Source organism: Ips typographus, linkage group LG13 (assembly GCF_016097725.1).
Source record: "Ips typographus isolate SLU linkage group LG13, UJ_Ityp_2.0, whole genome shotgun sequence".
NCBI classification, from domain to species: Eukaryota; Metazoa; Arthropoda; class Insecta; order Coleoptera; family Curculionidae; genus Ips; species Ips typographus.
Genome location: NC_138434.1, coordinates 7,321,573 through 7,348,171, shown reverse-complemented (window position 1 = coordinate 7,348,171; position 26,599 = coordinate 7,321,573). Strand labels below are relative to the sequence as shown.

The 26,599-nt window shown below is 36.2% G+C and overlaps 1 protein-coding gene across 1 annotated transcript in view; it reads left to right on the top strand.

The window, feature by feature from the left end:
- The first annotated feature begins 324 nt into the window (after positions 1-324).
- Positions 325-26,599, top strand: part of LOC145737242 (adenosine 5'-monophosphoramidase HINT3-like) — a 37,890-nt gene continuing 11,615 nt past the window's right edge. The window contains exons 1-3 of the mRNA XM_081991856.1: positions 325-511; positions 4,431-4,614; positions 21,720-21,913. Coding sequence (XP_081847982.1) covers positions 458-511; positions 4,431-4,614; positions 21,720-21,913 — 432 coding nt within the window. The 5' untranslated portion in view covers positions 325-457. The remainder of the gene's footprint in view (positions 512-4,430; positions 4,615-21,719; positions 21,914-26,599) is intronic.

The window sequence follows — 26,599 nt, the reverse complement described above, 5'->3', positions numbered from 1 at the left end:
GTTCATAGGACATTTTCGACTCGAATTTACCTAAAGAACTCGTAGTAAAATTTTGTCCCTTACCTCGCGGGACACCCTGTATATAATAGCAAACAAATAATCCCAAAAAGGCAAGTAATCCCAAGTCTTGACTTTAAACCTTAAAAATTAATTTAATCATCCAAAAACACAATTTCCACAATACAAACAAATGCAAACTGTCAATCCCACATTTCGGCCATATTGGAATTTTTGGCATGCACCTTCTTGGCTTTCTTGTACAGAGGGCGGTGTATACATCAAACATCTCTACTTTTGACAGTTGACAGTGTCAGCACTGACAGCGTCAATACCACCTAACCTACAAAAATTCAAAGGTGCAAAAGTTCAAGATTTTATTGTTTTGCTTAAGATTTTAAAGTAATTTTGTTTAGTAATTACGCAAAAATAGCGTATAAACCAAATTGTCATTGTGTACATGCGGAAATTGCTGTATTTTAAACGTATCGAGCTAACTGACGACTGGATAAAGGTTAGTAATAATGCCCCTTTTTCCCAAGTTGAGTTTAAGTACAGCTTAGATAAGTTCAGTTTAGACTGTGTTATTATGCCTCTGATCTGTCACATTCAAACCTCATCTTAGCTCAAGTTAAGTACTTAAAATCCACTTGGAAGTGTGTGGGAAACAGGCTTTTTATTGTTTGTAAACCAATAAGGTTTACAAAGCCCCCCAGGAGAAAGAGTTTTACTTTTTGCTTACCCTATGCAGGGTGGTCAAAAGAGCATTTCAAGGCCTACAAATTGGTATATTAAACCACCCTGTAACTGTCAAAATAACCAAGTTACAGGGTGCCAAAGTGGCAACTGTGAAATTTGGTCCACTTTGTATTTGTGCTTAAATAACTCAGTTTTGACATTATCACTAAAAACACTATACAGGGTGGTCAAAAGAGCATTTCAAGACCTACAAATTGGTATATTCAACCACCCTGTAACTGTCAAAATAACCCAGTTACAGGGTGCCAAAGTGGCAACTGTGACATTTAGTCCACTCTGTATTTGTGCTTAAATAACTCAGTTTTGACATTTTTACTAATAACTCTATACAGGGTGGTCAAAAGAGCATTTTAAGGGCTACAAATTGGTATATTGAACCACCCTGTAACTGTCAAAATAACCAAGTTACAGGGTGTCAAAGTGGCAACTGTCAAATTTATTCCACTCTGTATTTGTGCTTAAATAACTCAGTTTTCACATTTTCACTAATAACTCTATACATGGTGGTCAAATAAGCATTGCAAGGCCTACAAACTGGTATATTGAACCACCCTGTAACTGTCAAAATAACCAAGTTACAGGGTGTCAAAGTGGCAACTGTGAAATTTAGTCCACTTTGTATTTGTGCTTAAATAACTCAGTTTTGACATTTTTACTAATAACACTATACAGGGTGGTCAAAAGAGCATTTCAAGGCCTACAAATTGGTATATGGAATCACCCTGTAACTGTCAAAATAACCAAGTTACAGGGTGTGAAAGTGGCAACTGTAAAATTTAGTCCACTCTGTATTTGTGCTTAAATAACTCAGTTTTGACATTTTTACTAATAACACTATACAGGGTGGTCAAATAAGCATTTCAAGGCCTACAAACTGGTATATTGAACCACCCTGTAACTGTCAAAATAACCAAGTTACAGGGTGTCAAAGTGGCAACTGTGAAATTTAGTCCACTTTGTATTTGTGCTTAAATAACTCAGTTTTGACATTTTTACTAATAACACTATACAGGGTGGTCAAATAAGCATTGCAAGGCCTACAAATTGGTATATGGAATCACCCTGTAACTGTCAAAATAACCAAGTTATAGGGTGTCAAAGTGGCAACTGTCAAATTTATTCCACTCTGTATTTGTGCTTAAATAACTCAGTTTTGACATTTTTACTAATAATTCTATACAGGGTGGTCAAAAGAGCATTTTAAGGGCTACAAATTGGTGTTTTGAACCACCCTGTAACTGTCAAAATAACCAAGTTACAGGGTGTCAAAGTGGCAACTGTGAAATTTAGTCCACTTTGTATTTGTGCTTTAATAACTCAGTTTTGACATTTTCGCTATTGTCACTATACAGGGTGGTCAAAAGAGCATTTCAAGACCTACAAATTGGTATATTGAACCAGCCTGTAACTGTCAAAATAACCCAGTTACAGGGTGCCAAAGTGGCAACTGTGAAATTTAGTCTACTCTGTATTTGTCTCGGTATTTGTGCTTAAATAACTCAGTTTTGACATTTTTACTAATAACTCTATACAGGGTGATCAAAAGAGCATTTCAAGGCCTACAAATTAGTATATTGAACCACCCTGTAACTGTCAAAATAACCCAGTTACAGGGTGCCAAAGTGGCAACTGTGAAATTTAGTCCACTTTGTATTTGTGCTTAAATAACTCAGTTTTGACATTTTTACTAATAACACTATACAGGGTGGTCAAAAGAGCATTTCAAGGCCTACAAATTGGTATATGGAATCACCCTGTAACTGTCAAAATAACCTAGTTACCGAGTGTCAAAGTGGCAACTGTGACATTTAGTCTACTCTGTATTTGTGCTTAAATAACTCAGTTTTGACATTTTTACTAATAACACTATACAGGGTGGTCAAACGAGCATTTCAAGGCCTACAAATTGGTATATTGAACCACCCTGTAACTGTCAAAATAACCAAGTTACAGGGTGTCAAAGTGGCAACTGTGACATTTAGTCCACTCTGTATTTGTGCTTAAATAACTCAGTTTTGACATTTTTACTAATAACACTATACAGGGTGGTCAAAAGAGCATTTCAAGGCCTACAAATTGGTATATTAAACCACCCTGTAACTGTCAAAATAACCAAGTTACAGGGTGTCAAAGTGGCAACTGTCAAATTTATTCCACTTTGTATTTGTGCTTAAATAACTCAGTTTTGACATTTTCGCTATTGTCACTATACAGGGTGGTCAAAAGAGCATTTCAAGGGCTACAAATTGGTATATTGAACCACCCTGTAACTGTCAAAATAACCAAGTTACAGGGTGTCAAAGTGGCAACTGTGAAATTTAGTCCACTTTGTATTTGTGCTTAAATAACTCAGTTTTGACATTTTCACTAAAAACACTATACAGGGTGGTCAAATAAGCATTTCAAGGCCTACAAATTGGTATATTGAACCACCCTGTAACTGTCAAAATAACCAAGTTACAGGGTGTCAAAGTGGCAACTGTGAAATTTAGTCCACTTTGTATTTGTGCTTTAATAACTCAGTTTTGACATTTTTGCTAATAACACTATACAGGGTGATCAAAAGAGCGTTTCAAGGCCTACAAATTGGTATATTGAACCACCCTGTAACTGTCAAAATAACCTAGTTACAGGGTGTCCAAGTGGCCACTGTGAAATTTAGTCCACTTTGTATTTGTGCTTTAATAACTCAGTTTTGACATTATCACTAAAAACACTATACAGGGTGGTCAAAAGAGCATTTCAAGGCCTACAAATTGGTATATTGAACCACCCTGTAACTGTCAAAATAACCCAGTTACAGGGTGTGAAAGTGGCAACTGTGACATTTAGTCCACTCTGTATTTGTGCTTAAATAACTCAGTTTTGACATTTTTACTAATAACACTATACAGGGTGGTCAAACAAGCATTTCAAGGCCTACAAATTAGTATATTGAACCACCCTGTAACTGTCAAAATAACTGTCATAAATTTCAGAGACACGTTTGGTATTGAAAACTATAAGAAACCTTTTCCAAGCCCTAATTTTAGCAACTTTTGAGCAGCAAGTTTGACATTGTTGACATTAGTGACAGTTGTCACGTGTTTCTAGGACACTATTCAGCTAGACAGTCACGTGATAATTGTCAAAATAACTGTCATAAATCTCAGAAATAGATCTTGTTTCGAAAACTGTGTTAAAATGTTTTAATTCTTGCAAGTCACACTGTCTAGCCAAATTATTCTCTAATACCACACAATATGTGTAACTTTGACAGTGACAGATATCGTGTGGTATTAGAGGATAGTTTGGCTAGACAGTTACGTGACTACTGTCAAAATAACTGTCATAAATCTCAGAGTTTTACATTGAACACTACAAGAAAACTGTACATCTTTCAGATTCTACAAAATTTGGTACAGTCAGGTACAAAATCGCCTGTAAAACCCACTTGGAGTCACCAAATCATGTTTTTAAGCACATTTTTGGAATCCTCATTAAATTTCTTATCTAATAACCTAAAAAAACACTACAAAATTTGGTACAGTCAGGGAGAAAAGCGGTGTCAAAGTTTGAACTGCCAGAAACACAGTTTGAAAGGACCTGGCAGCAGTGTCTAAACACACTCTTAAATCCGACGTCTAAATGTCACACAGTAACCATGAAAACCGTCTTTTTTTTTTTGCTTGCAGATGTCAAAATGCCTTTTCTGCGACATTGTACAAAAACAATCGCCCGCCAAAATCAAATACGAAAACGACGACTTGATGGTGTTTGAGGACATCAAACCGGCCGCGACCCATCACTATCTCTCAGTACCGAAAGAGCACATTGACAGCGTGCACAGTCTCAGCACTAGCGACCATAAAGGACTGCGTAAGTCGATTCACAAACGACCACCGAAAAACCAACCGATTACGTCATACACTAAATATGATAAGTATAGACAGACAGCGACAATGGAACTGTAAAACCCACTTAGAGTGAAAAAATTACTATTTTTAGCTCATTTTTGGAATCTTCATTAAGTTTCCTATCCAATAACCTGAAAAACACTACAAAATTTGGTACAGTCAGCTAAAAAAGTGTTGTCAAAGTTTAAACTGCCAGAAACACAGTTTGAAAAGACAGTCAAGGACAAAATCGCCTCTAAAACCCACTTAGAGTGAGAAAATTACTATTTTTAGCTCATTTTTGGAATCTTCATTAAGTTTCCTATCCAATAACCTGAAAAACACTACAAAATTTGGTACAGTCAGCTAAAAAAGTGTTGTCAAAGTTTAAACTGCCAGAAACACAGTTTGAAAAGACAGTCAAGGACAAAATCCCCTCTAAAACTCACTTAGAGTGAGAAAATTACTTTTTTTAGCTCATTTTTGGAATCCTCATTAAATTTCCTATCCAATAACCTGAAAAACACTACAAAATTTGGTACAGTCAGCTAGAAAAGTGGTGTCAAAGTTTGAACTGCCAGAAACACAGTTTGAAAGGACAGTCAGGGACAAAATCGCCTGTAAAACCCACTTGGAGTGAGAAAGTGACTGTTTTAATCACATTTTTGGAATCTTTATTAAGTTTCCTATCCAATAACCTAAAAAACACTACAAAATTTGGTACAGTCAGAGAGAAAAGTGGTATCAAAGTTTAAACTGCCAGAAACACAGTTTGAAAGGACAGTTAGGGACAAAATCGCCTGTAAAACCCACTTGGAGTGAGAAAGTGACTGTTTTAAGCACATTTTTGGAATCTTCATTAAGTTTCCTATCCAATAACCTAAAAAACACTACAAAGTTTGGTACAGTCAGCTAAAAAAGTGGTGTCAAAATTTGAACTGCCAGAAACACAGTTTGAAAGGACAGTCAGGGACAAAATCGCCTGCAAAACCCACTTGGAGTGAGAAAGTGACTGTTTTAAGCACATTTTTGGAATCTTCATTAAGTGTCCTATCCAATAACCTAAAAAACACTACAAAGTTTGGTACAGTCAGCTAGAAAAGTGGTGTCAAAGTTTAAACTGCCAGAGACACAGTTTGAAAAGACAGTCAAGGACAAAATCGCCTCTAAAACCCACTTAGAGTGAGAAAATTACTATTTTTAGCTCATTTTTGAAATCCTCATTAAATTTCCTATCCAATAACCTGAAAAACACTACAAAATTTGGTACAGTCAGCTAAAAAAGTGGTGTCAAAGTTTGAACTGCCAGAAACACAGTTTGAAAGGACAGTCAGGGACAAAATCGCCTGCAAAACCCACTTGGAGTGAGAAAGTGACTGTTTTAAGCACATTTTTGGAATCTTCATTAAGTGTCCTATCCAATAACCTAAAAAACACTACAAAGTTTGGTACAGTCAGCTAGAAAAGTGGTGTCAAAGTTTAAACTGCCAGAGACACAGTTTGAAAAGACAGTCAAGGACAAAATCGCCTCTAAAACCCACTTAGAGTGAGAAAATTACTATTTTTAGCTCATTTTTGAAATCCTCATTAAATTTCCTATCCAATAACCTGAAAAACACTACAAAATTTGGTACAGTCAGCTAGAAAAGTGGTGTCAAAGTTTGAACTGCCAGAAACACAGTTTGAAAGGACAGTCAGGGACAAAATCGCCTGTAAAACCCACTTGGAGTGAGAAAGTGACTGTTTTAATCACATTTTTAGAATCTTTATTAAGTTTCCTATCCAATAACCTAAAAAACACTACAAAATTTGGTACAGTCAGAGAGAAAAGTGGTATCAAAGTTTAAACTGCCAGAAACACAGTTTGAAAGGACAGTTAGGGACAAAATCGCCTTTAAAACCCACTTGGAGTGAGAAAGTGACTGTTTTAAGCACATTTTTGGAATCTTCATTAAGTTTCCTATCCAATAACCTAAAAAACACTACAAAGTTTGGTACAGTCAGCTAAAAAAGTGGTGTCAAAATTTGAACTGCCAGAAACACAGTTTGAAAGGACAGTCAGGGACAAAATCGCCTGCAAAACCCACTTGGAGTGAGAAAGTGACTGTTTTAAGCACATTTTTGGAATCTTCATTAAGTGTCCTATCCAATAACCTAAAAAACACTACAAAGTTTGGTACAGTCAGCTAGAAAAGTGGTGTCAAAGTTTAAACTGCCAGAGACACAGTTTGAAAAGACAGTCAAGGACAAAATCGCCTCTAAAACCCACTTAGAGTGAGAAAATTACTATTTTTAGCTCATTTTTGAAATCCTCATTAAATTTCCTATCCAATAACCTGAAAAACACTACAAAATTTGGTACAGTCAGCTAAAAAAGTGGTGTCAAAGTTTGAACTGCCAGAAACACAGTTTGAAAGGACAGTCAGGGACAAAATCGCCTGTAAAACCCACTTGGAGTGAGAAAGTGACTGTTTTAATCACATTTTTAGAATCTTTATTAAGTTTCCTATCCAATAACCTAAAAAACACTACAAAATTTGGTACAGTCAGAGAGAAAAGTGGTATCAAAGTTTAAACTGCCAGAAACACAGTTTGAAAGGACAGTTAGGGACAAAATCGCCTTTAAAACCCACTTGGAGTGAGAAAGTGACTGTTTTAAGCACATTTTTGGAATCTTCATTAAGTTTCCTATCCAATAACCTAAAAAACACTACAAAGTTTGGTACAGTCAGCTAAAAAAGTGGTGTCAAAATTTGAACTGCCAGAAACACAGTTTGAAAGGACAGTCAGGGACAAAATCGCCTGCAAAACCCACTTGGAGTGAGAAAGTGACTGTTTTAAGCACATTTTTGGAATCTTCATTAAGTGTCCTATCCAATAACCTAAAAAACACTACAAAGTTTGGTACAGTCAGCTAGAAAAGTGGTGTCAAAGTTTAAACTGCCAGAGACACAGTTTGAAAAGACAGTCAAGGACAAAATCGCCTCTAAAACCCACTTAGAGTGAGAAAATTACTATTTTTAGCTCATTTTTGAAATCCTCATTAAATTTCCTATCCAATAACCTGAAAAACACTACAAAATTTGGTACAGTCAGCTAAAAAAGTGGTGTCAAAGTTTGAACTGCCAGAAACACAGTTTGAAAGGACAGTCAGGGACAAAATCGCCTGCAAAACCCACTTGGAGTGAGAAAGTGACTGTTTTAAGCACATTTTTGGAATCTTCATTAAGTGTCCTATCCAATAACCTAAAAAACACTACAAAGTTTGGTACAGTCAGCTAGAAAAGTGGTGTCAAAGTTTAAACTGCCAGAGACACAGTTTGAAAAGACAGTCAAGGACAAAATCGCCTCTAAAACCCACTTAGAGTGAGAAAATTACTATTTTTAGCTCATTTTTGAAATCCTCATTAAATTTCCTATCCAATAACCTGAAAAACACTACAAAATTTGGTACAGTCAGCTAGAAAAGTGGTGTCAAAGTTTGAACTGCCAGAAACACAGTTTGAAAGGACAGTCAGGGACAAAATCGCCTGTAAAACCCACTTGGAGTGAGAAAGTGACTGTTTTAATCACATTTTTGGAATCTTTATTAAGTTTCCTATCCAATAACCTGAAAAACACTACAAAATTTGGTACAGTCAGCTAAAAAAGTGGTGTCAAAATTTGAACTGCCAGCCAGTAACACAGTTTGAAGAGACAGTCAAGGACAAAATCGCCTCTAAAACCCACTTAGAGTGAGAAAATTACTATTTTTAGCTCATTTTTGAAATCCTCATTAAATTTCCTATCCAATAACTTGAAAAACACTACAAAATTTGGTACAGTCAGCTAGAAAAGTGGTGTCAAAGTTTGAACTGCCAGAAACACAGTTTGAAAGGACAGTCAGGGACAAAATCGCCTGTAAAACCCATTTGGAGTGAGAAAGTGACTGTTTTAATCACATTTTTGGAATCTTTATTAAGTTTCCTATCCAATAACCTGAAAAGCACTACAAAATTTGGTACAGTCAGCTAGAAAAGTGGTGTCAAAGTTTGAACTGCCAGAAACACAGTTTGAAAGGACAGTCAGGGACAAAATCGCCTGTAAAACCCACTTGGAGTGAGAAAGTGACTGTTTTAATCACATTTTTGGAATCTTTATTAAGTTTCCTATCCAATAACCTGAAAAACACTACAAAGTTTGGTACAGTCAGCTAGAAAAGTGGTGTCAAAGTTTAAACTGCCAGAGACACAGTTTGAAAAGACAGTCAAGGACAAAATCGCCTCTAAAACCCACTTAGAGTGAGAAAATTACTATTTTTAGCTCATTTTTGAAATCCTCATTAAATTTCCTATCCAATAACCTGAAAAACACTACAAAATTTGGTACAGTCAGCTAAAAAAGTGGTGTCAAAGTTTGAACTGCCAGAAACACAGTTTGAAAGGACAGTCAGGGACAAAATCGCCTGCAAAACCCACTTGGAGTGAGAAAGTGACTGTTTTAAGCACATTTTTGGAATCTTCATTAAGTGTCCTATCCAATAACCTAAAAAACACTACAAAGTTTGGTACAGTCAGCTAGAAAAGTGGTGTCAAAGTTTAAACTGCCAGAGACACAGTTTGAAAAGACAGTCAAGGACAAAATCGCCTCTAAAACCCACTTAGAGTGAGAAAATTACTATTTTTAGCTCATTTTTGAAATCCTCATTAAATTTCCTATCCAATAACCTGAAAAACACTACAAAATTTGGTACAGTCAGCTAGAAAAGTGGTGTCAAAGTTTGAACTGCCAGAAACACAGTTTGAAAGGACAGTCAGGGACAAAATCGCCTGTAAAACCCACTTGGAGTGAGAAAGTGACTGTTTTAATCACATTTTTAGAATCTTTATTAAGTTTCCTATCCAATAACCTAAAAAACACTACAAAATTTGGTACAGTCAGAGAGAAAAGTGGTATCAAAGTTTAAACTGCCAGAAACACAGTTTGAAAGGACAGTTAGGGACAAAATCGCCTTTAAAACCCACTTGGAGTGAGAAAGTGACTGTTTTAAGCACATTTTTGGAATCTTCATTAAGTTTCCTATCCAATAACCTAAAAAACACTACAAAGTTTGGTACAGTCAGCTAAAAAAGTGGTGTCAAAATTTGAACTGCCAGAAACACAGTTTGAAAGGACAGTCAGGGACAAAATCGCCTGCAAAACCCACTTGGAGTGAGAAAGTGACTGTTTTAAGCACATTTTTGGAATCTTCATTAAGTGTCCTATCCAATAACCTAAAAAACACTACAAAGTTTGGTACAGTCAGCTAGAAAAGTGGTGTCAAAGTTTAAACTGCCAGAGACACAGTTTGAAAAGACAGTCAAGGACAAAATCGCCTCTAAAACCCACTTAGAGTGAGAAAATTACTATTTTTAGCTCATTTTTGAAATCCTCATTAAATTTCCTATCCAATAACCTGAAAAACACTACAAAATTTGGTACAGTCAGCTAAAAAAGTGGTGTCAAAGTTTGAACTGCCAGAAACACAGTTTGAAAGGACAGTCAGGGACAAAATCGCCTGCAAAACCCACTTGGAGTGAGAAAGTGACTGTTTTAAGCACATTTTTGGAATCTTCATTAAGTGTCCTATCCAATAACCTAAAAAACACTACAAAGTTTGGTACAGTCAGCTAGAAAAGTGGTGTCAAAGTTTAAACTGCCAGAGACACAGTTTGAAAAGACAGTCAAGGACAAAATCGCCTCTAAAACCCACTTAGAGTGAGAAAATTACTATTTTTAGCTCATTTTTGAAATCCTCATTAAATTTCCTATCCAATAACCTGAAAAACACTACAAAATTTGGTACAGTCAGCTAGAAAAGTGGTGTCAAAGTTTGAACTGCCAGAAACACAGTTTGAAAGGACAGTCAGGGACAAAATCGCCTGTAAAACCCACTTGGAGTGAGAAAGTGACTGTTTTAATCACATTTTTGGAATCTTTATTAAGTTTCCTATCCAATAACCTGAAAAACACTACAAAATTTGGTACAGTCAGCTAAAAAAGTGGTGTCAAAATTTGAACTGCCAGCCAGTAACACAGTTTGAAGAGACAGTCAAGGACAAAATCGCCTCTAAAACCCACTTAGAGTGAGAAAATTACTATTTTTAGCTCATTTTTGAAATCCTCATTAAATTTCCTATCCAATAACTTGAAAAACACTACAAAATTTGGTACAGTCAGCTAGAAAAGTGGTGTCAAAGTTTGAACTGCCAGAAACACAGTTTGAAAGGACAGTCAGGGACAAAATCGCCTGTAAAACCCATTTGGAGTGAGAAAGTGACTGTTTTAATCACATTTTTGGAATCTTTATTAAGTTTCCTATCCAATAACCTGAAAAGCACTACAAAATTTGGTACAGTCAGCTAGAAAAGTGGTGTCAAAGTTTGAACTGCCAGAAACACAGTTTGAAAGGACAGTCAGGGACAAAATCGCCTGTAAAACCCACTTGGAGTGAGAAAGTGACTGTTTTAATCACATTTTTGGAATCTTTATTAAGTTTCCTATCCAATAACCTGAAAAACACTACAAAATTTGGTACAGTCAGCTAGAAAAGTGGTGTCAAAGTTTGAACTGCCAGAAACACAGTTTGAAAGGACAGTCAGGGACAAAATCGCCTGTAAAACCCGCTTGGAGTGAGAAAGTGACTGTTTTAATCACATTTTTGGAATCTTTATTAAGTTTCCTATCCAATAACCTGAAAAACACTACAAAATTTGGTACAGTCAGCTAAAAAAGTGGTGTCAAAGTTTGAACTGCCAGAAACACAGTTTGAAAGGACAGTCAGGGACAAAATCGCCTGTAAAACCCACTTGGAGTGAGAAAGTGACTGTTTTAATCACATTTTTGGAATCTTTATTAAGTTTCCTATCCAATAACCTGAAAAACACTACAAAATTTGGTACAGTCAGCTAGAAAAGTGGTGTCAAAGTTTGAACTGCCAGAAACACAGTTTGAAAGGACAGTCAGGGACAAAATCGCCTGTAAAACCCACTTGGAGTGAGAAAGTGACTGTTTTAATCACATTTTTGGAATCTTTATTAAGTTTCCTATCCAATAACCTGAAAAACACTACAAAATTTGGTACAGTCAGCTAAAAAAGTGGTGTCAAAGTTTGAACTGCCAGAAACACAGTTTGAAAGGACAGTCAGGGACAAAATCGCCTGTAAAACCCACTTGGAGTGAGAAAGTGACTGTTTTAATCACATTTTTGGAATCTTTATTAAGTTTCCTATCCAATAACCTGAAAAACACTACAAAATTTGGTACAGTCAGCTAGAAAAGTGGTGTCAAAATTTGAACTGCCAGAAACACAGTTTGAAAGGACAGTCAGGGACAAAATCGCCTGTAAAACCCACTTGGAGTGAGAAAGTGACTGTTTTAATCACATTTTTGGAATCTTTATTAAGTTTCCTATCCAATAACCTGAAAAACACTACAAAATTTGGTACAGTCAGCTAGAAAAGTGGTGTCAAAGTTTGAACTGCCAGAAACACAGTTTGAAAGGACAGTCAGGGACAAAATCGCCTGTAAAACCCACTTGGAGTGAGAAAGTGACTGTTTTAATCACATTTTTGGAATCTTTATTAAGTTTCCTATCCAATAACCTGAAAAACACTACAAAATTTGGTACAGTCAGCTAAAAAAGTGGTGTCAAAGTTTGAACTGCCAGAAACACAGTTTGAAAGGACAGTCAGGGACAAAATCGCCTGTAAAACCCACTTGGAGTGAGAAAGTGACTGTTTTAATCACATTTTTGGAATCTTTATTAAGTTTCCTATCCAATAACCTGAAAAACACTACAAAATTTGGTACAGTCAGCTAGAAAAGTGGTGTCAAAATTTGAACTGCCAGAAACACAGTTTGAAAGGACAGTCAGGGACAAAATCGCCTGTAAAACCCACTTGGAGTGAGAAAGTGACTGTTTTAATCACATTTTTGGAATCTTCATTAAGTTTCCTATCCAATAACCTAAAAAACTACAAAGTTTGGTACAGTCAGCTAAAAAAGTGGTGTCAAAATTTGAACTGCCAGAAACACAGTTTGAAAGGACAGTCAGGGACAAAATCGCCTGTAAAACCCACTTGGAGTGAGAAAGTGACTGTTTTAATCACATTTTTGGAATCTTTATTAAGTTTCCTATCCAATAACCTGAAAAACACTACAAAATTTGGTACAGTCAGCTAAAAAAGTGGTGTCAAAGTTTGAACTGCCAGAAACACAGTTTGAAAGGACAGTCAGGGACAAAATCGCCTGTAAAACCCACTTGGAGTGAGAAAGTGACTGTTTTAATCACATTTTTGGAATCTTTATTAAGTTTCCTATCCAATAACCTGAAAAACACTACAAAATTTGGTACAGTCAGCTAAAAAAGTGGTGTCAAAATTTGAACTGCCAGCCAGTAACACAGTTTGAAGAGACAGTCAAGGACAAAATCGCCTCTAAAACCCACTTAGAGTGAGAAAATTACTATTTTTAGCTCATTTTTGAAATCCTCATTAAATTTCCTATCCAATAACTTGAAAAACACTACAAAATTTGGTACAGTCAGCTAGAAAAGTGGTGTCAAAGTTTGAACTGCCAGAAACACAGTTTGAAAGGACAGTCAGGGACAAAATCGCCTGTAAAACCCATTTGGAGTGAGAAAGTGACTGTTTTAATCACATTTTTGGAATCTTTATTAAGTTTCCTATCCAATAACCTGAAAAGCACTACAAAATTTGGTACAGTCAGCTAGAAAAGTGGTGTCAAAGTTTGAACTGCCAGAAACACAGTTTGAAAGGACAGTCAGGGACAAAATCGCCTGTAAAACCCACTTGGAGTGAGAAAGTGACTGTTTTAATCACATTTTTGGAATCTTTATTAAGTTTCCTATCCAATAACCTGAAAAACACTACAAAATTTGGTACAGTCAGCTAGAAAAGTGGTGTCAAAGTTTGAACTGCCAGAAACACAGTTTGAAAGGACAGTCAGGGACAAAATCGCCTGTAAAACCCACTTGGAGTGAGAAAGTGACTGTTTTAATCACATTTTTGGAATCTTTATTAAGTTTCCTATCCAATAACCTGAAAAACACTACAAAATTTGGTACAGTCAGCTAAAAAAGTGGTGTCAAAGTTTGAACTGCCAGAAACACAGTTTGAAAGGACAGTCAGGGACAAAATCGCCTGTAAAACCCACTTGGAGTGAGAAAGTGACTGTTTTAATCACATTTTTGGAATCTTTATTAAGTTTCCTATCCAATAACCTGAAAAACACTACAAAATTTGGTACAGTCAGCTAGAAAAGTGGTGTCAAAGTTTGAACTGCCAGAAACACAGTTTGAAAGGACAGTCAGGGACAAAATCGCCTGTAAAACCCACTTGGAGTGAGAAAGTGACTGTTTTAATCACATTTTTGGAATCTTTATTAAGTTTCCTATCCAATAACCTGAAAAACACTACAAAATTTGGTACAGTCAGCTAAAAAAGTGGTGTCAAAGTTTGAACTGCCAGAAACACAGTTTGAAAGGACAGTCAGGGACAAAATCGCCTGTAAAACCCACTTGGAGTGAGAAAGTGACTGTTTTAATCACATTTTTGGAATCTTTATTAAGTTTCCTATCCAATAACCTGAAAAACACTACAAAATTTGGTACAGTCAGCTAGAAAAGTGGTGTCAAAATTTGAACTGCCAGAAACACAGTTTGAAAGGACAGTCAGGGACAAAATCGCCTGTAAAACCCACTTGGAGTGAGAAAGTGACTGTTTTAATCACATTTTTGGAATCTTTATTAAGTTTCCTATCCAATAACCTGAAAAACACTACAAAATTTGGTACAGTCAGCTAGAAAAGTGGTGTCAAAGTTTGAACTGCCAGAAACACAGTTTGAAAGGACAGTCAGGGACAAAATCGCCTGTAAAACCCACTTGGAGTGAGAAAGTGACTGTTTTAATCACATTTTTGGAATCTTTATTAAGTTTCCTATCCAATAACCTGAAAAACACTACAAAATTTGGTACAGTCAGCTAAAAAAGTGGTGTCAAAGTTTGAACTGCCAGAAACACAGTTTGAAAGGACAGTCAGGGACAAAATCGCCTGTAAAACCCACTTGGAGTGAGAAAGTGACTGTTTTAATCACATTTTTGGAATCTTTATTAAGTTTCCTATCCAATAACCTGAAAAACACTACAAAATTTGGTACAGTCAGCTAGAAAAGTGGTGTCAAAATTTGAACTGCCAGAAACACAGTTTGAAAGGACAGTCAGGGACAAAATCGCCTGTAAAACCCACTTGGAGTGAGAAAGTGACTGTTTTAATCACATTTTTGGAATCTTCATTAAGTTTCCTATCCAATAACCTAAAAAACTACAAAGTTTGGTACAGTCAGCTAAAAAAGTGGTGTCAAAATTTGAACTGCCAGAAACACAGTTTGAAAGGACAGTCAGGGACAAAATCGCCTGTAAAACCCACTTGGAGTGAGAAAGTGACTGTTTTAATCACATTTTTGGAATCTTTATTAAGTTTCCTATCCAATAACCTGAAAAACACTACAAAATTTGGTACAGTCAGCTAAAAAAGTGGTGTCAAAGTTTGAACTGCCAGAAACACAGTTTGAAAGGACAGTCAGGGACAAAATCGCCTGTAAAACCCACTTGGAGTGAGAAAGTGACTGTTTTAATCACATTTTTGGAGTCTTCATTAAGTTTCCTATCCAATAACCTAAAAAACACTACAAAATTTGGTACAGTCAGAGAGAAAAGTGGTATCAAAGTTTAAACTGCCAGAAACACAGTTTGAAAAGACAGTCAAGGACAAAATCGCCTCTAAAACCCACTTGGAGTGAGAAAAACCAACCGATTACGTCATAGACTAAATATGATAAGTATTTATAGACAAACAGCGACAATGGAACTGAAAATTAATTTAAGTAAGCGGCGAGAGATGGTACCACAAAACGAATATTCTTCTTCTTCTTCATGTACCATCTCCGCGACGGAGGTTGGTAATCATCACAGCTATTCGGACTTTTGAAGCGGCCGCTCTAAAAAGATCGATCGATGTGCAGCCGTACCACTCTCTCAGATTGCGCAGCCACGACTTTTTCCTTCTTCCTATACTTCTTTTCCCAAGGATTTTTCCCTGCATTATAAGTTGAAGTCTGGCGTATTTTGTCCCACGTGTGATATGTCCAAGATATTGTAGCTTTCTGGTTTTAATAGTTTCTATGATTTCCATTTCTTTGTTTATCCTCCTCATTACCTCGTTGTTTGTAGCATGTTCTGTCCAGGGTATCTTCAAAATTCTTCTACAGGGTGTCCCGCGAGGTAAGGGACAAAATTTTACTACGAGTTCTTTAGGTAAATTCGAGTCGAAAATATCCTATGAACATGGGTCCGCAAATGGTTCCTTACCAAGATATGATTTTTTAAAATTTAATAGTGTTATTGTGCCAAAAACTACAATAATGCCAAAAAATAATTTTATTTAACAAAAAAAAAATTAATACTACTCTGAAAATAACTGTTTACAATAATTGCTCAAAGTGTCCACCTTCACATTGTAAGCATAGTCTAGCTCTTTTAATGATGTGGCTGATAGCTTTCCCAATATCACGGTTGTTATTACTTAGGTCGTTAGCGATATTATTAATTTTACAAAGCAGTTTAGCCCTGGTATGTGATTTCTCGGCATACACTAAACTCTTCGTATGTCCCCACAAGTAATAGTCCAAAGGATTTAAATCCGGTGAGCGGGGGGGCCAAGAAACTGCGCCCCTGCGTCCAATCTAACGTCCAGGAAAAGTGTTATTTAAATATTCAGTCACGTTTCTACTACTGTGGGGCGGAGCACCGTCATGCTGTAACCACATTTGTTGTCTTCTTTGTATCGGAATATCCTCTAACAACACAGGTAGTTCTTCTCGTAAGAACTGAAGGTAAATTGCAGATGTCAAACGACCGTCAAACACATAAGGGCCGACTAACTGATCTCCTAACAAACCACACCAAACATTAACCGAAAAACGGTGTTGGAAATTCCGTTCGATTGTTGCATGAGGTTTTACAAGCTGCCAAGAATGGGAATTCCTTAAATTATTGACACCGTCTCGGGTGAATGTAGCCTCATCGGTGAACAAAATGTCATTAACCAAATTGCGATGTGTAATTAGCCAATTGCAGAACTGCATACGAAGGCCCAGATCAGTGAGCTGCACAGCTTGGACTGGTTGCAGATGAAATGGGTACAAACCAAAGTTATGTATTGTTCTCCATACAGTCATTCGGGTAAGACCAGTGCGACGTGATATTCTGCGAACACTAGTCGATGGTGACCGTTCTACACTATCCAGTATTAGATCTTGGGCAGCTGCTGATGGACGTATGAGAGAAGCATTTGGAAATGATCCTGTTACTCTCAGTTGATTAAAAACTCTCCCAAATACTCGTCTATCAGGTATTCTTCGATTTGGAAACCGATGGCGGTATTCAACCACTGCTGCTCTACCACTTCCGTTACAATATCCCTATACTAGCAGCATGTCTGCATATTCTTCATTTGTGAAAACAAACATGACAATAATTTGTGTTTGCACAGATTAGTGTGTCAAACTGTCGCAACACTGTAACAAAATAACAAACAAAAGAAGTATCCATGGCACTCGGCCTACTTGATGTTGATAGAATGTCATACTAGGGATAATTATTATAGCATTGTAGTTTTCGGCACACTAACACTATTAATTTTAAAAAAATCATATCTTGGTAAGGAAGCATTTGCGGACCCATGTTCATAGGACATTTTCGACTCGAATTTACCTAAAGAACTCGTAGTAAAATTTTGTCCCTTACCTCGCGGGACACCCTGTATACGTCCACCTCTCGAATGATTCAAGTTTTCTGATAGTTGCCGCATTCAGGGTCCAGGCTTCCATTCCGTAAAGTAAGGTTGAGAAGACATAGCACTTCAATAGTCTGACTCTTAGGTTTAACTTCAGATCTCTTGTGCAGAGTACTCTTTTTAATTTGTTAAAATTTGCTCGTGCTATTTCTATTCTTGCTCTAATCTCTCTAGAGTAGTCATTTGTGGAGTCAATTAGTGTACCCAGGTATTTGTATTTATCTACTTGTTCGATCTTAGTGCCGTTAATTGTCAGCTGCTCGTTATATCTCTGTGTTTTTGATATTCTCATGAATTTTGTTCTCTTAGCATTCATTGTTAGTCCATATTCTTGACCACACTCGGCTATTCTGTTCATTAGTCTGAAGATCGTCGATATTTTCCGCTATAATTATGGTGTCATCCGCGTATCTAATGTTGTTTACCGGTATTCCGTTTATTTTTATTCCTGCTGTCTCTTCCTCCAGTGCTTCTCCACCTCCACTGCTTCTTTTTTCTTCCTCAAAACGAATATTCGCGTAATTTTAATCTTCAAACAGTCACGTGACCATTTGTACGTTGACATGTCACGTGATTTGGAGTTTAAAACAAAAAAAAACGGTCACGTGAGTTCCGTATGGTATTAGAAAAGAGTCACGTGATCTTTAAAAATAAATTTTATTATTGAAAATCGCCATGCGACTTGTATACAAACTGTAAAAATTGTCACGTGACTCTTCAAATAATATTTTTATTTAGGGTCCTTACGTGACCTTTAGGATTTCGGTTTTGACGTTGAAATGATTGGAAATCGTCACGTGGCCATTTGCACTGTAAAGAAGGTCACGTGTCTCTAAAAATATCAGTTTAAATTGAAAAACGATCCCATACGTTTCTTTAAATGACATTTTGATATTTAAAACTGTCATGTGACATTATAAAATCCATTTTTACTCTTAAAAGAGTCACGTGACCATTTGCACATCGAAAAGGAGTGAGGACCAAACAGTTGGTGGTTTGCTTCCGTAAGTACTAATTATACAGGGTGTCTCAAACTCGTGGTGGCTAAAACGAGGACTACAAATCGCCTTAAAACCCACTTGGAGTGAGAAAGTGACTGTTTTAAGCACATTTTTGAAATCTTCATTAAGTTTCCCATCCAATAACCTAAAAAACACTACAAAATTTGGTACAGTCAGTTAGAAAAGTGGTGTCAAAGTTTAAACTGCCAGAAGCACAGTTTGAAAAGACAGTCAGGGACAAAATCGCCTCTAAAACCCACTTAGAGTGAGAAAATGACTGTTTCAAGCACATTTTTGGAAAATCCATTAAATTTCATATCTAATAACCTGAAAAACACTACAAAATTGGGTACAGACAGCTAGAAAAGTGGTATCAGGTTTGAACTGCCAGAAACACAGTTTGAAAGGACAGTCAGGGACAAAATTGCCTGTAAAACCCACTTGGAGTTAGAAAGTGACTGTTTTAAGCACATTTTTGAAATTTTCCTATCCAATAACATAAAAAACACTACAAAATTTGGTACAGTCAGCTAGAAAAGTGGTGTCAAAGTTTGAACTGCCAGAAGCACAGTTTGAAAAGACAGTCAGGGACAAAATCGCCTCTAAAACCCACTTAGAGTGAGAAAATGACTGTTTCAAGCACATTTTTGGAAAATCCATTAAATTTTATATCTAATAACCTGAAAAACACTACAAAATTTGGTACAGACAGCTAGAAAAGTGGTATCAGGTTTGAACTGCCAGAAACACAGTTTGAAAGGACAGTCAGGGACAAAATTGCCTGTAAAACCCACTTGGAGTTAGAAAGTGACTGTTTTAAGCACATTTTTGAAATCTTCATTAAGTTTCCTATCCAATAACATAAAAAACATTACAAAATTTGGTACAGTCAGCTAGAAAAGTGGTGTCAAAGTTTGAACTGCCAGAAGCACAGTTTGAAAAGACAGTCAGGGACAAAATCGCCTCTAAAACCCACTTAGAGTGAGAGAATGACTGTTTCAAGCACATTTTTGGAAAATCCATTAAATTTTATATCTAATAACCTGAAAAACACTACAAAATTTGGTACAGACAGCTAGAAAAGTGGTATCAGGTTTGAACTGCCAGAAACACAGTTTGAAAGGACAGTCAGGGACAAAATTGCCTCTAAAACCCTCTTAGAGTGAGAAAATTACTATTTTTAGCTCATTTTTGGAATCTTCATTAAGTTTCCTATCCAATAACATAAAAAACACTACAAAATTTGGTACAGTCAGCTAGAAAAGTGGTGTCAAAGTTTGAACTGCCAGAAGCACAGTTTGAAAAGACAGTCAGGGACAAAATCGCCTCTAAAACCCACTTAGAGTGAGAGAATGACTGTTTCAAGCACATTTTTGAAAAATCCATTAAATTGTATATCTAATAACCTGAAAAACACTACAAAATTTGGTACAGACAGCTAGAAAAGTGGTATCAGATTTGAACTGCCAGAAACACAGTTTGAAAGGACAGTCAGGGACAAAATTGCCTGTAAAACCCACTTGGAGTGAGAAAGTGACTGTTTTAATCACATTTTTGGAATCTTCATTAAGTTTCCTATCCAACAACCTAAAAAACACTACAAAATTTGGTACAGTCAGTGAGAAAAGTGGTATCAAAGTTTGAATTCCAAGAAACACAGTTTGAAAGAACAGTCAACGATCCCGTACGTTTCTTTAAATGACATTTTGACATTTAAAACTGTCATGTGACATTATAAAATCCATTTTTAATCTTCAAAGAGTCACGTGACCTTTTGGATCTGTTTTGACGATAAAAAAATGGAGTCACGTGAACTAAAAATTAAATTTGGCTATTGAAAATCGTCACGTGACCATTTGCACATCGAAAAGGAGTGACGTAATTTGAAAAATCTCAGTTCAAAGTGAAAAACGGTCACGTGACCTTGTAAACAGTGTTTTACCATTTACAGTCACGTGATTTTCCGGATTCCGTTTTGGCTTTAAAAAAGAGTCACGTGATCTTTTAAAATATATTTGATTATTGAATATCGTCATGCGACTTTATGGACTGTAAAAACAGTCACGTGACCTTTATGATTCCGGTTTTGACGTTAAAATGATTCAAAATCGTCACGTGACCATCTGCACTATAAAGAGAGAGTGAACAAATTACAGTTTGACAACATTGCAAAAATTAGGAAAAATTACAGTTTGGCAACATTGCAAAATTTAGGATAAATTACAATTTGGCAACATTGCAAAATTTAAGATAAATGTCAGTTTGAGAACATGGTAAAAATTATGAAAAGTTACAGTTTGGCAACATTGCAAAAATTAGGAAAAAATACAGTTTGACAACATTGCAAATATTTGGAAAAGTTACAGTTTGGCAATATTGCAAATATTAGGAAAAACGTCGGTTTGGCAACATGGTAAAAACTGAAAGTTACAGTTGGCAACATTTAGGAAAAATTACAGTTTGGCACTGTGTCTTTAAAAATATCAGTTTAAACTGAAAACCGATCACGTGTTCCATTAAATAACATTTTGACATTCAAAACTGTCACGTGACGTCATAATCTACCATAGGAAATTGGCATAAAAAAAAAATGGAAAGTTGGCAACTATGTCTGCAATGACGAGCTGTATTAGCGCCATCTCTTAGAGTTTACCTACAACTGAGCAGTTTTAAAAACTTTAACTTAAAAAAAATAAAGAATAATTAATAATTGAAATTTACACTTTTTTTACAACTTTTTTTTTGGGCGACTTTCATTACATTGCTCTGGTTATCTGTACTTATCATTTTAGTCTACATACAGGGTGGTCCAGTTTCCATGGCGGAAACTTCAGAGAGCGATAGAGAATCGAAAAATAATTTGAGTTTGCATTATAAACTATAAATTATATAAACATTTTAATTTTTTTTTGTTTTTTATATCCAGTGATGTAAAGGCATGACCAAATCTGAGCTAAATATCTCTTAAACTGTAAGAGCTATAAAGCAAAAAACTAAAAAATATATAAAACTTGAACCTGTATTTTTTTAACGAAGCTTTTCTCGAATATAGTTTATAATGCAAACTCATATTATTTTTCGATTCTCTATCTCTCTCTCTCTCAAGTTTCCGCCATGGAAACTGGACCACCCTGTATACTAAAACTAAAAAAGAAAAAAAAACTTAAACTAACTAATTACGTTGACTTAATAGTGGAAAAACTGATTGCGGCGGGTCGTAAAGCGGTCCAAGACAACGGCGGGGACGTAAACGATTTGAGGTTAGGGTTTCACTTACCGCCCTTTAACAGTATCGGCCATTTGCATTTGCACGTTATTTCGCCGGCCGGAGAAATGTCGTTCTTGCACCGATTGATGTTTCGACCAAACAGTTGGTGGTTTGCTTCCGTAAGTACTAATAATAGAGGGTGTCTCAAACTCGTGGTGGCTAAAACGAGGACTACAAATCGCCTGTAAAACCCACTTGGAGTGAGAAAGTGACTGTTTTTAGCTCATTTTTGGAATCCTCATTAAATTTCCTATCTAATAACCTGAAAAACACTACAAAATTTGGTACAGTCAGCTAGAAAAGTGGTGTCAAAGTTTGAACTGCCAGAAACACAGTTTGAAAGGACAGTCAGGGACAAAATCGCCTCTAAAACCCACTTGGAGTGAGAAAGTGACTGTTTTAATCACATTTTTGGAATCCTCATTAAATTTCCTATCCAATAACCTGAAAAACACTACAAAGTTTGGTACAGTCAGCTAGAAAAGTGGTGTCAAAGTTTGAACTGCCAGAAACACAGTTTGAAAAGACAGTCAAGGACAAAATCGCCTCTAAAACTCACTTAGAGTGAGAAAATGACTATTTTTAGCTCATTTTTGGAATCCTCATTAAATTTCCTATCCAATAACCTGAAAAACACTACAAAGTTTGGTACAGTCAGCTAGAAAAGTGGTGTCAAAGTTTGAACTGCCAGAAGCACAGTTTGAAAGGACAGTCAGGGACAAAATCGCCTGTAAAACCCACTTGGAGTGAGAAAGTGACTATTTTTAGCTCATTTTTGGAATCCTCATTACATTTCCTATCCAATAACCTGAAAAACACTACAAAATTTGGTACAGTCAGCTAGAAAAGTGGTGTCAAAGTTTGAACTGCCATAAACACAGTTTGAAGGGACAGTCAGGGACAAAATCGCCTGTAAAACCCACTTGGAGTGAGAAAGTGACTGTTTTAATCACATTTTTGGAATCTTCATTAAATTTCCTATCCAATAACCTGAAAGACACTACAAAATTTGGTACAGTCAGCTAAAAAAGTGGTGTCAAAGTTTAAACTGCCAGAAACACAGTTTGAAAAGACAGTCAAGGACAAAATCGCCTCTAAAACTCACTTGGAGTGAGAAAATTACTATTTTTAGCTCATTTTTGAAATCCTCATTAAATTTCCTATCCAATAACCTGAAAAACACTACAAAATTTGGTACAGTCAGCTAGAAAAGTGGTATCAAGTTTGAACTGCCAGAAACACAGTTTGAAAGGACAGTCAGGGACAAAATCGCCTGTAAAACCCACTTGGAGTGAGAAAGTGACTGTTTTAATCACATTTTTGGAATCTTCATTAAATTTCCTATCCAATAACCTGAAAAACACTACAAAATTTGGTACAGTCAGCTAAAAAAGTGGTGTCAAAGTTTAAACTGCCAGAAACACAGTTTGAAAAGACAGTCCAGGACAAAATCGCCTCTAAAACCCACTTAGAGTGAGAAAATGACTGTTTTAATCACATTTTTGGAATCTTCATTAAGTTTCCTATCCAATAACCTAAAAAACACTACAAAATTTGGTACAGTCAGCTAAAAAAGTGGTGTCAAAGTTTAAACTGCCAGAAACACAGTTTGAAAGGACAGTCAAGGACAAAATCGCCTCTAAAACCCACTTGGAGTGAGAAAGTGACTGTTTTAATCACATTTTTGGAATCTTTATTAAGTTTCCTATCCAATAACCTGAAAAACACTACAAAATTTGGTACAGTCAGCTAAAAAAGTGGTGTCAAAGTTTAAACTGCCAGAAACACAGTTTGAAAGGACAGTCAGGGACAAAATCGCCTGTAAAACCCACTTGGAGTGAGAAAGTGACTGTTTTAATCACATTTTTGGAATCTTCATTAAATTTCCTATCCAATAACCTGAAAAACACTACAAAATTTGGTACAGTCAGCTAAAAAAGTGGTGTCAAAGTTTAAACTGCCAGAAACACAGTTTGAAAAGACAGTCCAGGACAAAATCGCCTCTAAAACCCACTTAGAGTGAGAAAATGACTGTTTTAATCACATTTTTGGAATCTTCATTAAGTTTCCTATCCAATAACCTAAAAAACACTACAAAATTTGGTACAGTCAGCTAAAAAAGTGGTGTCAAAGTTTAAACTGCCAGAAACACAGTTTGAAAGGACAGTCAAGGACAAAATCGCCTCTAAAACCCACTTGGAGTGAGAAAGTGACTGTTTTAATCACATTTTTGGAATCTTTATTAAGTTTCCTATCCAATAACCTGAAAAACACTACAAAATTTGGTACAGTCAGCTAGAAAAGTGGTATCAAGTTTGAACTGCCAGAAACACAGTTTGAAAGGACAGTCAGGGACAAAATCACCTGTAAAACCCACTTGGAGTGAGAAAGTGACTGTTTTAATCACATTTTTGGAATCTTTATTAAGTTTCCTATCCAATAACCTGAAAAACACTACAAAATTTGGTACAGTCAGCTAGAAAAGTGGTATCAAGTTTGAACTGCCAGAAGCACAGTTTGAAAGGACAGTCAGGGACAAAATCGCCTGTAAAACCCACTTGGAGTGAGAAAGTGACTGTTTTAATCACATTTTTGGAATCTTCATTAAGTTTCCTATCAAATAACCTAAAAAACACTACAAAGTTTGGTACAGTCAGCTAGAAAAGTGGTGTCAAAGTTTGAACTGCCATAAACACAGTTTGAAGGGACAGTCACGGACAAAATCGCCTGTAAAACCCACTTGGAGTGAGAAAGTGACTGTTTTAATCACATTTTTGGAATCTTCATTAAATTTCCTATCCAATAACCTGAAAAACACTACAAAATTTGGTACAGTCAGCTAAAAAAGTGGTGTCAAAGTTTAAACTGCCAGAAACACAGTTTGAAAGGACAGTCAGGGACAAAATCGCCTCTAAAACCCACTTGGAGTGAGAAAGTGACTGTTTTAATCACATTTTTGGAATCCTCATTAAATTTCCTATCCAATAACCTGAAAAACACTACAAAGTTTGGTACAGTCAGCTAGAAAAGTGGTGTCAAAGTTTGAACTGCCAGAAACACAGTTTGAAAGGACAGTCAGGGACAAAATCGCCTCTAAAACCCACTTGGAGTGAGAAAGTGACTGTTTTAATCACATTTTTGGAATCCTCATTAAATTTCCTATCCAATAACCTGAAAAACACTACAAAGTTTGGTACAGTCAGCTAGAAAAGTGGTGTCAAAGTTTGAACTGCCAGAAACACAGTTTGAAAAGACAGTCAAGGACAAAATCGCCTCTAAAACTCACTTAGAGTGAGAAAATGACTATTTTTAGCTCATTTTTGGAATCCTCATTAAATTTCCTATCCAATAACCTGAAAAACACTACAAAGTTTGGTACAGTCAGCTAGAAAAGTGGTGTCAAAGTTTGAACTGCCAGAAGCACAGTTTGAAAGGACAGTCAGGGACAAAATCGCCTGTAAAACCCACTTGGAGTGAGAAAGTGACTATTTTTAGCTCATTTTTGGAATCCTCATTACATTTCCTATCCAATAACCTGAAAAACACTACAAAATTTGGTACAGTCAGCTAGAAAAGTGGTGTCAAAGTTTGAACTGCCATAAACACAGTTTGAAGGGACAGTCAGGGACAAAATCGCCTGTAAAACCCACTTGGAGTGAGAAAGTGACTGTTTTAATCACATTTTTGGAATCTTCATTAAATTTCCTATCCAGTAACCTGAAAAACACTACAAAATTTGGTACAGTCAGCTAAAAAAGTGGTGTCAAAGTTTAAACTGCCAGAAACACAGTTTGAAAAGACAGTCCAGGACAAAATCGCCTCTAAAACCCACTTAGAGTGAGAAAATGACTGTTTTAATCACATTTTTGGAATCTTCATTAAGTTTCCTATCCAATAACCTAAAAAACACTACAAAATTTGGTACAGTCAGCTAAAAAAGTGGTGTCAAAGTTTAAACTGCCAGAAACACAGTTTGAAAGGACAGTCAGGGACAAAATCGCCTGTAAAACCCACTTGGAGTGAGAAAGTGACTGTTTTAATCACATTTTTGGAATCTTCATTAAATTTCCTATCCAATAACCTGAAAAACACTACAAAATTTGGTACAGTCAGCTAAAAAAGTGGTGTCAAAGTTTAAACTGCCAGAAACACAGTTTGAAAAGACAGTCCAGGACAAAATCGCCTCTAAAACCCACTTAGAGTGAGAAAATGACTGTTTTAATCACATTTTTGGAATCTTCATTAAGTTTCCTATCCAATAACCTAAAAAACACTACAAAATTTGGTACAGTCAGCTAGAAAAGTGGTGTCAAAGTTTGAACTGCCATAAACACAGTTTGAAGGGACAGTCACGGACAAAATCGCCTGTAAAACCCACTTGGAGTGAGAAAGTGACTGTTTTAATTACATTTTTGGGATCTTCATTAAGTTTTCTATCAAATAACCTAAAAAACACTACAAAGTTTGGTACAGTCAGCTAGAAAAGTGGTGTCAAAGTTTGAACTGCCATAAACACAGTTTGAAGGGACAGTCACGGACAAAATCGCCTGTAAAACCCACTTGGAGTGAGAAAGTGACTGTTTTAATCACATTTTTGGAATCTTCATTAAATTTCCTATCCAATAACCTGAAAAACACTACAAAATTTGGTACAGTCAGCTAAAAAAGTGGTGTCAAAGTTTGAACTGCCAGAAACACAGTTTGAAAGGACAGTCAGGGACAAAATCGCCTCTAAAACCCACTTGGAGTGAGAAAGTGACTGTTTTAATCACATTTTTGGAATCCTCATTAAATTTCCTATCCAA